This window comes from Curcuma longa, chromosome 3 (genome assembly GCF_044706935.1).
Source record: "Curcuma longa cultivar G26 ecotype Majalengka, Jawa Barat chromosome 3, ITB_CL_G26_1.1, whole genome shotgun sequence".
NCBI classification, from domain to species: Eukaryota; Viridiplantae; Streptophyta; class Magnoliopsida; order Zingiberales; family Zingiberaceae; genus Curcuma; species Curcuma longa.
This window is the reverse complement of record NC_133863.1, coordinates 1,594,387-1,606,639: the sequence shown is the minus strand read 5'-3', so window position 1 is coordinate 1,606,639 and position 12,253 is coordinate 1,594,387. Positions and strand designations below refer to the sequence as shown.

Below are 12,253 nucleotides of genomic sequence, written 5' to 3'. Positions count from 1 at the left end.
TCCGCCCTTCCGTCACACTCACATCAGCATCAATCCTGCCGCTTCCAAGTAAGAAGTATACTTAGGCTTTAATTTTGATTAGTATGATTTTATGTTAGATATGCTTCTGATTAATAGCCTCAAGCATGATGTTTAAGTCAAACCTAGCTATTATGATTAGCCCAGCGAATGATTTTAAGTAGACATGTTTTTCATTAGCCTATGAATAATTATTAAGTTATGCATGATTAATAGATGCAAGATTTTGATAGAATTTAGCTAGTGGAATTTCTATTTAGAATTGAAAAATGATAAAGTAAGTAGCATCCCTCTAGTAGTAAGGAGGAGGGTTTTTACAATATTCTTTCTTTTAGTCAAAGAATAATTGTTAAGTTAGGCATGTTTATTATTAGCCTTTAAAAAAAAAATGATTCTTAAGTTAGGCATGCTTATTATGATTAACACAAAGAATGAATTTTAAGTTAGACATGTAGAGAGATTATTGTTTGTATCCAAAATGAAAGTGATACATGCATGTGTAATAATGAAGTTTTAGTAGTGTCAATAAGGTATTGACTTTTCTGTTTCGTCGTACCATCTTACTGAGGAGTAGGAGGATAAGAAGACTTTAGAAAATGTTATGATTGATAGGAATGAGTGAAAGGAATGAAAGTTTTCCTAGCTTTATCTTTACATAGAACTTTGATAGACATATCAATCTGGAAAAAAAAAAAGAAAAAAAAGGGGGACTTAGCTATAAAAAAAAAAAAAAAATTATTTTATTATGGACGATATAATAGAGGATAAAATACGGCCAATCCCATCTAAGGATATAAGCTTCATTGTTGTAGTTACCTATGCATGATTTTAGCTTAAGGTATATGTAGTATAAATGGTCATCATAACCCTAGGACAAAGGTTCATGATAAGACTATCTGATCCAAGAATAGGAGGGTAATTGGGAACCTAGGGAAACTATTGAAGAAAGATAAACACATGCCTAAGAATATATTTAGAAATGTCCAAAGAGGAGAAACAATTCTAGAGTTTGAGAATAAATAAATGAATAAACTCCTTATATCAATTATGTATTTTATATCAATGGCTTCCGCATCTTAAATTGAACAGTTGTTTTATTCCGTTATAAGAATATTCCTTTTGATAGAATTTATCTATTGGATTTTCTACCAATAATTTAATAATGACAATAGATATACGTAACATCCCCCTATTAGAAAGGAGGAGGGTCGTTACAAATGGTATCAGAGCCGGCTCCGCCCTTCCGTCACACTCACATCAGCATCAATCCTGCCGCTTTCCAAGTAAGAAAGTATACGTAGGCTTTACTTTCTTTTATGATTAGTATGATTTTAGGTTAGACATGCTTATGATTATTAACCTCAAGTATGATGCTTAAGTCAACCCTAGCTATTATGATTAGCCTAGCGAATGATTTTAGACATGTTTTTCATTAGCCTAAGAATAATTATTAAGTTATGCATGATTAATAGATGCAAGATTTTTTAAAATTTACCGTTGACCTTATCCGCCCTTATGCATAGCATAAGAGGAACCTTCGACTTAGACATGTTCATATATATGTATAGGTATGTAAGATAATGAACGATTAATTGAATAAAAGGTTACTTTAGTATTACTTGTCATGTATGAATAGAAAAGATGGCTAGAAGACGTGTTAATACTGAGCCAAATGATGAGCCCTATTAGAGTTGATTGTCCAAATGGGGAGGAGATATGAAAAAGGAAGTTCGTATCATAATTTAATAGAGATGGGAATATCAACATTGTTGTTCCTATAATCTTTTTGGGAGATGTTGTAATAGCACTAAGCAAAACAGGTAATTGACTGATTAGTTAGTTAACCCAGGATGAATTACCAACTAATAGAATGAGTTTAGTTATCTCAGTTGATGAAGCAATTAAGATAGCTTTTGGCAAACCCAAGGGTCAGGGAAGCCACGTGGGAATGTAAAGAAGATATGAGTTGTAACACCCCGATTATTTCTCCCTATTTTTAGGGATTTTAATTATATTTAAAATTCTAATAAAAGTACTTTAGTTAAACAATAGAAGAGAGTTTAATAAAATAAAATGGATAAAAAGGTTTGTCTCGCGAAGACAAATCCAACAAAACTTGTTTGGATCAAATCGGAGATCGTTTGGTTAATAAACCAAGTGAACCAAAATTGAACCCGGTTCGGTTCAATCGTTATAATAGGATTTAGCCGGTAGTTTAGATTTAATTGGGTAAAGTTACTGTGCACTCCTCAAATAAACGCCGCCTCTCTCTCCGCGCGACTCGCGCCCACGAGCCGCGTCCGCCGCCCGCGCGGACTGCGTCCGCCAACCCGCCGCCCGATTCCGCCGGCGGAAAACGCGGAACGGAACGAGGAGGAAGCTATAAGAGAAGCCACGACCCAACCCTAGCCACCACTCCTCCTTTCCCTCTGCTCGCGTCCGCCGCGTGAAGACAACCAAGCCGCCGCCTGCAGCACCGCGACGCCTCTGCTCTGCACAGCACCGCCGCACCTCCGTCGCCGGAAGCCCCGCGCCGCCGTCTTCCCCTGCACGCGCCGCCTGCATCCTCGTCCAGTCGACGCCGGAGCCGACGCCACCCCTGTTCTGCGGATTCACGCGAGGAAGAAGACGGGTTTAATAATTAATTAACTGAGTTAATTAATTAAGGTAAGTGAATTGATTACTAGTTAAGCTATTAATTAATTAGTTGATTAATCAGTAAGTTAATTAGGTATAATGATTCGGCGGATGAAGGTAGATTAATTAGTGCTTAACATTATTTGATTGGTAAGTTAATAAGGTTGTTCATCTATATTGGTAATTAGGATATTTAGGTTAATTAATGTAATCGAATTAATTGGTTCATTAGTTAAGGTTAATCAAGTAATGAATGTTGATTTAATCAATGATTCAGAAAGTTAATCTAGTTAATTGGATTATAAACCTAACTAATGATTTAGTTAATCAGTTTAATTAGTTAGTTACTTGTTAACCTAATTAAGTAGTTAATTAGTGTGATTAATTAATCCGTTAACTAATTAATGTTCCATTAATCTTAGTGAATTGGTTAAGTTAGGTTTAGTGGTGAAGGATTAATGAAGCAATCAAATTAAATAGATAAATTGGAAATAGTAAGTAGATTTGGGGTAAGATTAACTCTTGACCCAATTGAGTAATTAGATTAGGTTAATGATTTCGATTAAGTTATAGTTATGATTTTTGTTAGGTCGCGCGAAGAAGGTACTAGAGCACATCGGAGAAGGTCTCCGGTTTCATAAACCTTAGCGTTAAAATCTTAGTGAACGGACAAGGTAAGTACATTTCTCACCTGCAGTATGAGTTGTTCCGTTACTTTCTTTATTGTTTCCACAATATGATTTGATAGAGCATGCATAAAGTATTCTTTCCATGACATCATTTTAAGTTAAAGCAAGTGTAAATTGTTTCTTCCAAATTGCATGATATAAGAAGTATAAGAAATGTATTTTACTTTTAAGAGGCGGGTATCGGGCCAAAGGTTCGCCCATCGAGAACACTTGGTACCAGGATTCATAAACTTTAGTACTTAGCCTGGAGGTCTAGAGTTCGAATCCTGGGGAAGGCAAAAATCTACTTCCAGGGGTGGAAAGTCCAGATGAGTAACGACACGGTCGACGAGCCGACGGTCGACGGTCGACGACCACAAGGGTCGCCAAATGGGCCGCCGAATGGACCGCCAAATGGGCTGGGCCGGATGAGTAACGACACGGTCGACGAGCCGACGGTCGACGGTCGACGACCACAAGGGTCGCCAAATGGGCCGCCGAATGGACCGCCAAATGGGCTGGGCCGGGTCGTTACAATTCAAACGTATGACTTTCAATTATAAAGAAGCTAAGAAATTTTCTATGCAATACAAATATTTCCATGTTCAGGTAGTTTCTGCTTAAGTACATGACTTCATAACTACAAGTTATTTCCTGTTTAATTACTAAGAAAGCATGCAATGATTTCCGTTGTTTTGTGAGATTAGGTATGTACTTACTAAGCTTTGCTTATAGTTGCATTCCTTATACTGCAGATAGAGGTAAAGAAAAGTGTTAAGCAACGGGAGGCAGCAGGAGCAGTGTTCGATGTGTGTGGCGGCGGAACCGCGGATTAGAATAAATAAATGAATAAACACCTTATATCAATTATGTATTTTATATCAATGGCTTCCGCATGCATCGCAAATTGAACAGTTGTTTTATTCCGTTATAAGAATATTCCTTTTGATAGAATTTATCTATTGGATTTTCTACCAATAATTTAATAATGATAAGATATACGTAACATCCCCCTATTAGAAAGGAGGAGGGTCGTTACATATTCATCACTTGAACTAAATGAAAGGACACTTGACAAATAGTAAATAATACAAGAGTCCAAATGTCATGCTTGGTTATATACCAAAAATTTATGAATTTATAGTCATACCTCTGCTTCTACTGAACTAAAAGAAGGATAAAAGAGTGTTTGATGCAAGCGCATTATTGCAGCTATTATAACTCCATGTGCAAATGTTAGCCAATGTAAAAAAATATCTATTGGTGGCGCATTACAAACCTTATGAATGCATTTAACACAATACATACCTAGGGAAGACGATAACATCAGGAACATTCAAAGTGCAGTGGAAGCTGCTCTGCGGCTTCCCATGAAAAAAGCTCTCTTCAAAATCAAGTGCCAGATTATTCTGTGCACCAACAACCACAAAGTAATCCATAACCTTCTAGAACCAAATATTTCTGAACATGATGTGAATAATCACAGACATTACTTGCAATATATCCTTTAGCTCCGCAATGAACTCCTTCGACACCTCCCTATGAACGCCCTTAACCACTAATTCAGTGCTACATTTCCCTCCAACCCTAGACCTATAACAGAAGCAAAGATCAGTCGATCCACTCCAAGCGATCAAAGCGAGAGGGAACAAGACATCAAGAAGGACAGACGGCCGCCGAATACCGGATATCTCCGCAGGTCGCAAAGGGAAGGCGCAGCGACGGGTCGGAGATTGAAGGCAAGAGTGGCTCCTGCAGCGACGGTGGGGGCGAAAGTGGAGAGGTGCGACGCGGAAGGATCTTCGGAGGTGAGATTTGGAAATTGGAAGGCAGTAACCAGCGAAGTAGAACGGGCCTTTGTTGGGCTAGGCCCAATAGCTCATAGAGACCCAATGGGCCCATTTCCAATCTAGTTAATCCTTGACTCTGCTTGGTGAGCGCGTGCCGCATTCAGAGAATGCCACGTCCAAGAGAACCTTCCTATTAATGGCAACGTAAGATAGAGACTCCGGATTAGACCAGCAGATCTCGCTGTTCGAGCCTTCTCCCGTCTCCATCAAGGTGCGATTTGTTTCTTTCCAGTGAAGAGCTTCCTTCTTGTTCGTGTTTTTTTTTTGGGTAGGTTTTCATAATTTTGCAATATAGTGTTTGCAGAATGTTCAGATTTAGAGGAAGTAAGCTTCTTTTGTTTGATCGTAACGTAAGATCTCGTTCTTTCGGGTGGGATTTTTTTTTCTGGTCGGCGATTTCTTTCTTCATTTGAACCTTAGGCCAAAAGAGTGTCGGATTAGTGGTGATTACCGTTTTCATTAAGGTTTTACTTGCATAGACACTTCATCAACACTAGTCTAAGTATTTTGTGTTAGGCTGGAAATTGTTTTTTGATCAAGCTGGAGATGGCGATCTTACTGCTTTATTGGATCTGTCAACAGAGGATCCAGATCTGTTCTATAAATTAATCTTTATTTGTAGTTTTAATTTATAGATGTTGTTCACAGTTTAATGGTTCTGCTAAACTGTAATCTGATAAATTTCTTTAGGAGATTAAATTCCATTTCGTTACTCTCAGGTTTCAATTCAGGTTGGAATACATTTCTGGTAAAATGGAGGATAAATGTGACACTGCAGGCAATGCCAAGGTAGAGGAAGTAAAAGAAGAGTTTCATGTGAAGGTCAAAGCAAAAGAGATTGATGCAAGTACAGAAAAGGAGGAGAAGGAAGAGTTGGAGATTGAAATAAGCACAAAAACTGTAGAGAAAGAGAAGATCAAGCGTGAGGATAAGGATGACGAGGAGCAGCACAAGGAGATGTTGGATAAACATGAGATCAGTGGGGATGAAGATGATGAATCAAAAGAAAAGAAGAAAAAGGACAAAAAAGGCGAGGACAACAAGAAGACGACGAAGAACAAGAATGAAGAGGATGATTCCAAAGAAAAGAAAACGAAAGATGTGTCGGAGGGAAAGAAGAAAAGCAAAGATGAGGTGGATGGACCAAAGGAAAAGAAGAAAAGCAAGGATGATGAAGGTGAATCAGAAAACAAAATGAAAACTAAGGACAAAGATGATGAATTGAAGGATAAAAAGAAGAAAAATAAGGATAAAGATGAAGGATCGAAGGAAAAGAAGAAAAGCAAAGATGAGAGTGAGGATGATAATGAGGTGACAGAAAAGGAGAAGAAGAAAATCAAGGATGAAGCTGATGAAATCAAAATAAAGAAAAAGAACAAGAAGAATGAAGATGATGACTTGAAGGAAGAGAAGAAAAGCAAAGATGAAGAAGATGAACCGAAAGACAAAAAGAGAACCAAGGACAAAGATGATGAATCGAGAGGGAAGAAGAAAGAAATAAACGACAAAGATGAATTGAAGGAGAAGGAGAAAAGTATCGGTGAGGATGATGATGGATCAAATGAAAATAAAAAGAAAGATGAAGAGGTAGAAAAAGAAGAAAATGCAGAAGATAAAAAACACAAGAAGCAAAAGAAGAGAAAAATAGAAGTTGGTGATGATTCAGGCAAACAGAAGGACAGAGAGACAGATGCTAGCAAAGAGGATGCAAGTGAAGATGGAAAGAAAAAGGATAAAAAGGAAAAAGACAAGAAACAGAAGGAAAAAGGCAAAGCAGGGAAGGAGAAGAACATGGATTTAGAAAAGCTTAAAGAGAAGTTAGAGAAGATTGAAGCCAAGATGGAAGTTCTGCAGACAAAGAAAAATGATATTTTGAAACTGATTACAGAAGCAGAGGCAGTTCAACAGGTGGAAAATTCCAAGGAAAAGTAAATACAATGCAGCTTGGCCTTTAGATGATGACCTCTTGTTATGATAATTTTACTTCTATGCTCAAGTAATTTTCTGTAGATGACAATAATCACAAACTTGAATCAAGTGACTGAATTTCCGTTGTAAATGTCCTTGTTCCATGCTTTTTGCATCTGTTGTGCAAAGAATGGATAAATTTTAGATAAAGCCAACCAACTTGCTTTATGATGTCTCATCTGTCTGTTGCAATTGGTTATCCCAACCTGAAACATTCAAGTTCAACTACAAAAAAGCGACAAGAACTCTGCAATTTAACATTCTCTTTACTCAGTACAACTTGCTTTGCTGCAGCTTTGCAAAGAATAGTAGATGAAATCATCTCATCCAAAGCAATCAAAATTGAATTGGCACAAGGGGAAAATGCTCAATGCTCATAACGTGGAAGGCCCAAGTTAGAATGGCTAGCAAATACCCATGGCAATGTCAAACTAAGAAATACAATGTGTCTGCGTGTGCACATTCTACATAGAGTGAAGGTAAAATATTTTCAATAATTTGTGTTAACTAGGGAGGTCAAGGTATCAGTATAATCAATATAGTTGTGTGGAACCATCAACCATGACCTGCCCTGCCAGAAAGAGGGATGATACACTCAGAATCATAAAGTGTAGAGTAATCACTAACGTTCAAATAGAAATTACAGTTTATTTGATAGAAAAATATTGATACAGACCATATCAATACCGGCAGAGATTCCAGCTTGCACTGAGTTAAGTGTAATTTGCAAATGGTCGACTGATTCCCAATCTGAGATGACAAAGGCCTGAAAACTGTAAAAATTATCAGCTGAGAAGATTACTAATCATGTTGATAAGAACAGCGTGATATATGATGCAAATGTTCTTTGTTTGCAATGCATTTCGACTCCATTCCAACTCGACTACCATACCATAATTGTAGAGGCACCTTTGCTGAGCAGGCATATGAATGCTGAGTAGGCATATGATACAAAATGTTTTGCTCAAGCAAGGATTCCCTCCCTGATCAACTAACAGTTTTCAGGATGGATCTAACAGAGAAAAGAGATTGACACTTTTTTAACATATTGCAAGCTTATGTGCATGCATCACACAAGCTTATAATATAATATAACACAAGCAATCAAGTAAAAGAACAAAGGCAGATATTGGCATGCACATTACAGAAAATGTCAGCTATGGGCATTTAGAAAACTAACGCAGCACGTAATAGTTATTATATATATATAAGAATGCTCATCGTAGAATGTTTCACCCTGAAACCATTTCACAGATCAGTAAGATTATTCCAGCTTGAAATGCATACCGTACTGTTGAAGAGATGATATAACAAGGAATTGAACAAATATCGATATATTATGGCACTAATTAGTTGAAGGTTCTGAAACGTATGAGTATAAAAATGGCTTGTTCGACCTGATAGTACCGCTTAATCTTTTAAAAGGTGTTCTAACAACTTGTCTATGAAGTAATCCTTAATTGACAACTTATACCATGCATGAAGTATAAAATGATACTCCAAGTGCACTGTCGATTGAATAACAATGTAGAGTACTGATTGAGGATAGAATAATTTGAGTTTAAAATTTTCAAATTAAAAGAAATAGTTTAAGAAAAACGATAAAAAAAAAAGTGTTTTCTAATATCTTGGGACTGCATCAATTTTTGAGCAATTAGAAAATAATTTTAATTTCATTTTAAAACTTGAATATATATTATGTTCTATTTCCTCATGAAATAAATATTATATATATATATATACACACACACGTGAGGATCAATCTTTTAACATGAAATGTGAAATGTTTAACCGGTTTCTGAATATCTTTTAGTACGTATGATGATTTTTATATTTATAATTACCATGTTTGAAAGAAATTATGAGAAACTTTTAAAAAGCATATTCTGTTTAAAATAATTATTCAAAATATAATCTATGAAATAAATTACCTTTAAATTTTATTAATATCAAATTATGTTTCAATACTTTTATTTTTTTATTGAAAATGCCAGCAAGGGAACATTTCAATAGCAAACAAAATTTTTAAAGATATTTTGATATTGATAAAAGTTTAAAAATAATTTTAAAAAATAAGTTAATATACATGTATATTCTTTATTATTGATAATATTATTATTTTCTTCTCCTTCCTCTCCATCATCTAGATCACAATTGCTTCAATTCTATAACGTTCATACCCTTAACCTTCTCCTTTATAAATTCACCTCTTTCAAGTTTTGAAATCTAGAATGGACTTCCATCATCATGAGATGATCGAGCATACTTCTCCAACATCAGGAGAAGGAGTTTATCTAACTTCGTTTGTAATTTAATTGGTCGCTCAATTATACATTTTCAATCTGCTAAATTAAATAATTAAGCTCTAATTGTTTACAGTATATATATTGACACATAAAGGAAAAAAAAAAAAAATAAAAAATTATTTAAGAAAACTAACATTATTTATCTCGCATTTTACTCTAGTTATGTTTCTATTAATTATTTTCTCTAGGATCTCTCCATATATTGTTGATTAATTATATTATATTCTTTTTAGATACATTGTGTTGCAAAGTAGTGATAAATTTGATCTTATTAATTAATATATCAAACGTTTCAATGTAAAAAATGTTAGATGAGACCTAATTTTTTGATAAATCAAAGCAAATCAGCTAATATGCATGAAACCAATTTGATATCCCTTACAAAATTAATTTTTTTTTCTAAAAAGACTTCCTAACATTGTAAGATGGACTTTAAATAATCTATCAAACTGATCAAAACAAACTTTAAGTTTTCTATTTTACCATTCAACTTATTTGAGAATATTATATTTTCGTTACAGATAATTAAGCTCAAACATAATCTAAAAAATTATCATAACAATAATCTTGCCGTATGAACTTCCATGTATGAACCTTTTTTTTTCATCTTCAAATTTGCAATACATGTAATTTTTTTTTTTGTAGATATAAGATCAAATATAAGAAAATAAAACAAATGATTTCTCTGTAATCTGTTTTTCTTTTTCTAAAGCAACATACACGATTCTTTTTCAATATTGTAAGATGAACTTTCACATAATAGCGTATATATCAAATTGATGAGAACAATAAATTACAGTATGAACTAGAAAACCCTAGTTTTTAATTTATTCTTCAAGTTTGCATATAGAATTTTGTATATATAAGCTCGAATGCTCGATTATATATAACAAAAACAAAACAAGTTAACTTTCACATAATAATCTATGTATCAAATTAAACTGATAAGAACGAGTAAGACAAGTGCTTTTTTAATAATATTAATCCGAGAAGAAAACAAGTGGCCATGACTAGCTATTTACCTGTTGCAGATTCAGCCTTATTTGGTTAATATATATTCCAGAAGTAAGGTGTGAGGAATGAAGCCTGGTCCGAGATCTTCACTAAACTCAAATCCTGCTTTGATTTCTTTTTTTCCTTTTTTCTTGAGAAGATCTTGAATCAAACTTCATTCCAAACACCCACTTCTCTCTCTCTCTCTCTCTCTCTCTCTTTCTCTCTAACTCGCTCACTCAAAATAATCAGTGGAATCTCAAAATTTTGGCTAAGGAGGAAGAAGGCTACATATAAAGAATGGGAGACAGAGAGTAAATTATATATAGAGGATAGAAAAGCATAGGAATGGAGATGACAGAGAGGTCATATGACTGCAGCTGCACTGAGGAAGATAAAATAAAAGTTATGGCCAAAACTAATTAATTAAATTAAAAACTCAATTCTCTTCCACTACCTTTGCGTAGCTAGCTTTTACAGGCACTCGAGCATTAGGCTGCGTGTAGTAATATGGGTTTTAATTATACAAAAAGGAGGAAGTGATAGTTGAAGCCTTGAAGGTGGATTGGGAGATTCATAAAGCAAAGTGAAAAAGGAAAAGATTCACCGACCAAAATCTTTAAATCAAAACTCTCAGAGCCAAATTAATACAGAATCTAATTAATATTCAGTATTGCATCAACACTAGTATATCTTACTGATCATGAATATATATTATATTTATTACGTGCCCATCTCTCTAAGTTCTTCCTCTCTCTTCTTTTTTTTTTCCTCTCATGCATCCATGTGTGTAAGCATGAGTTTTCTTTGTCTAATCTGATTGCATGAGAGTCACTGAGTTAGAATGATGCTGAAAGAAAGCACAAGGCTCACCACTTGCTAAGGTGGAGGCAAGATTCCATTTAAAAGTTGGGGGGATCGATCCTTTATTAAGTAGAGCTAATATATGTAATTAGATTAGTTCACACTAATCACATGAGAGCTAGAGCTTGATTTTAAGGGATTTGAAGTGATATTTTGATGATTCTAATTGACTAGTAGACTTTAGTATGGTTGAGTACTCTCTATATATAACAAAAATATATAGAAGTTAGTGATTCTAATAGAAGTTAATAATATATAGAAGCTTTAATTTAGTTCAAACTAGCTACTTTTGTTTTGTGCTAAAGTAATTGATGAATGATCATTCAAGACAACAGTAGTAGGGTGGCACCAAATGAGGAGCACATCAAATTGGAAATGATTGTCAATCCAAACGTTGGCTTCCTTCTACTTTATTTTTTACTCATTAATCTTGGAAGGGGGTCCACGTCCTTTTGGTTCCTCCTCTTTTCTTTGTCTCAAGTTTCTCTTCCTTTATGCTTTAATCACGCTCATCCACCTTCATTTCAATTTCCATTGCAATGGTATGATTGGACCCCTTTCATCTTTTTGAATTTTGACCAATCATTGATCACTCCTTTGTGAGATTGGGCTCGATATATATATATATATATAGTTCCATGAATGAAAAATAAATTCGATCCACTGTATATTTTTACACAAATAAATATTAAGGATGGTCAATTACTCATTCCATATACGCATCAAAATGAGTGCACAATATCTTTTTAGCCAAGGCAAATTAGGAAAGTGAGTGGAAGGTTCCTAGCTAGGCTATAGCTACTAAGTAGGTGCTAGGCTTTATATTGTATCATATTAAATATTAAGTTAAAGTGAGATATCTAGTTCTTATTACCTATTTACATATATATTCAAAGTGCCATACATATTATTTGATCATTTGATCATGTTTACTATTGTAAATTTTATC

The 12,253-nt window shown here is 34.7% G+C and overlaps 1 protein-coding gene and 1 long non-coding RNA gene across 3 annotated transcripts; one reads left to right on the top strand and one right to left on the bottom strand.

Annotated features, from left to right (window-relative positions):
* The first annotated feature begins 5,350 nt into the window (after window positions 1–5,350).
* On the top strand, window positions 5,351–7,328 carry LOC141824970 (uncharacterized). Its single transcript, XM_074712320.1, has 2 exons — window positions 5,351–5,384; window positions 5,893–7,328. Exon 2 carries the CDS (start codon window positions 5,927–5,929, stop codon window positions 7,103–7,105), a length of 1,179 nt encoding a protein of 392 aa, XP_074568421.1. The 5' UTR covers window positions 5,351–5,384; window positions 5,893–5,926; the 3' UTR covers window positions 7,106–7,328.
* A 282-nt stretch (window positions 7,329–7,610) lies between these two features.
* LOC141822773 (uncharacterized) lies at window positions 7,611–10,753 on the bottom strand. Of its 2 annotated transcripts, XR_012601354.1 has the most exons (4): window positions 10,470–10,753; window positions 8,034–8,124; window positions 7,818–7,914; window positions 7,611–7,712 (listed from the first exon to the last, which is right to left on the bottom strand). It is a non-coding gene; the product is annotated as an uncharacterized LOC141822773 (long non-coding RNA). The 2 variants fall into 2 exon arrangements; XR_012601353.1 differs by lacking the exon at window positions 8,034–8,124.
* Between the last annotated feature and the right edge of the window lie 1,500 nt (window positions 10,754–12,253).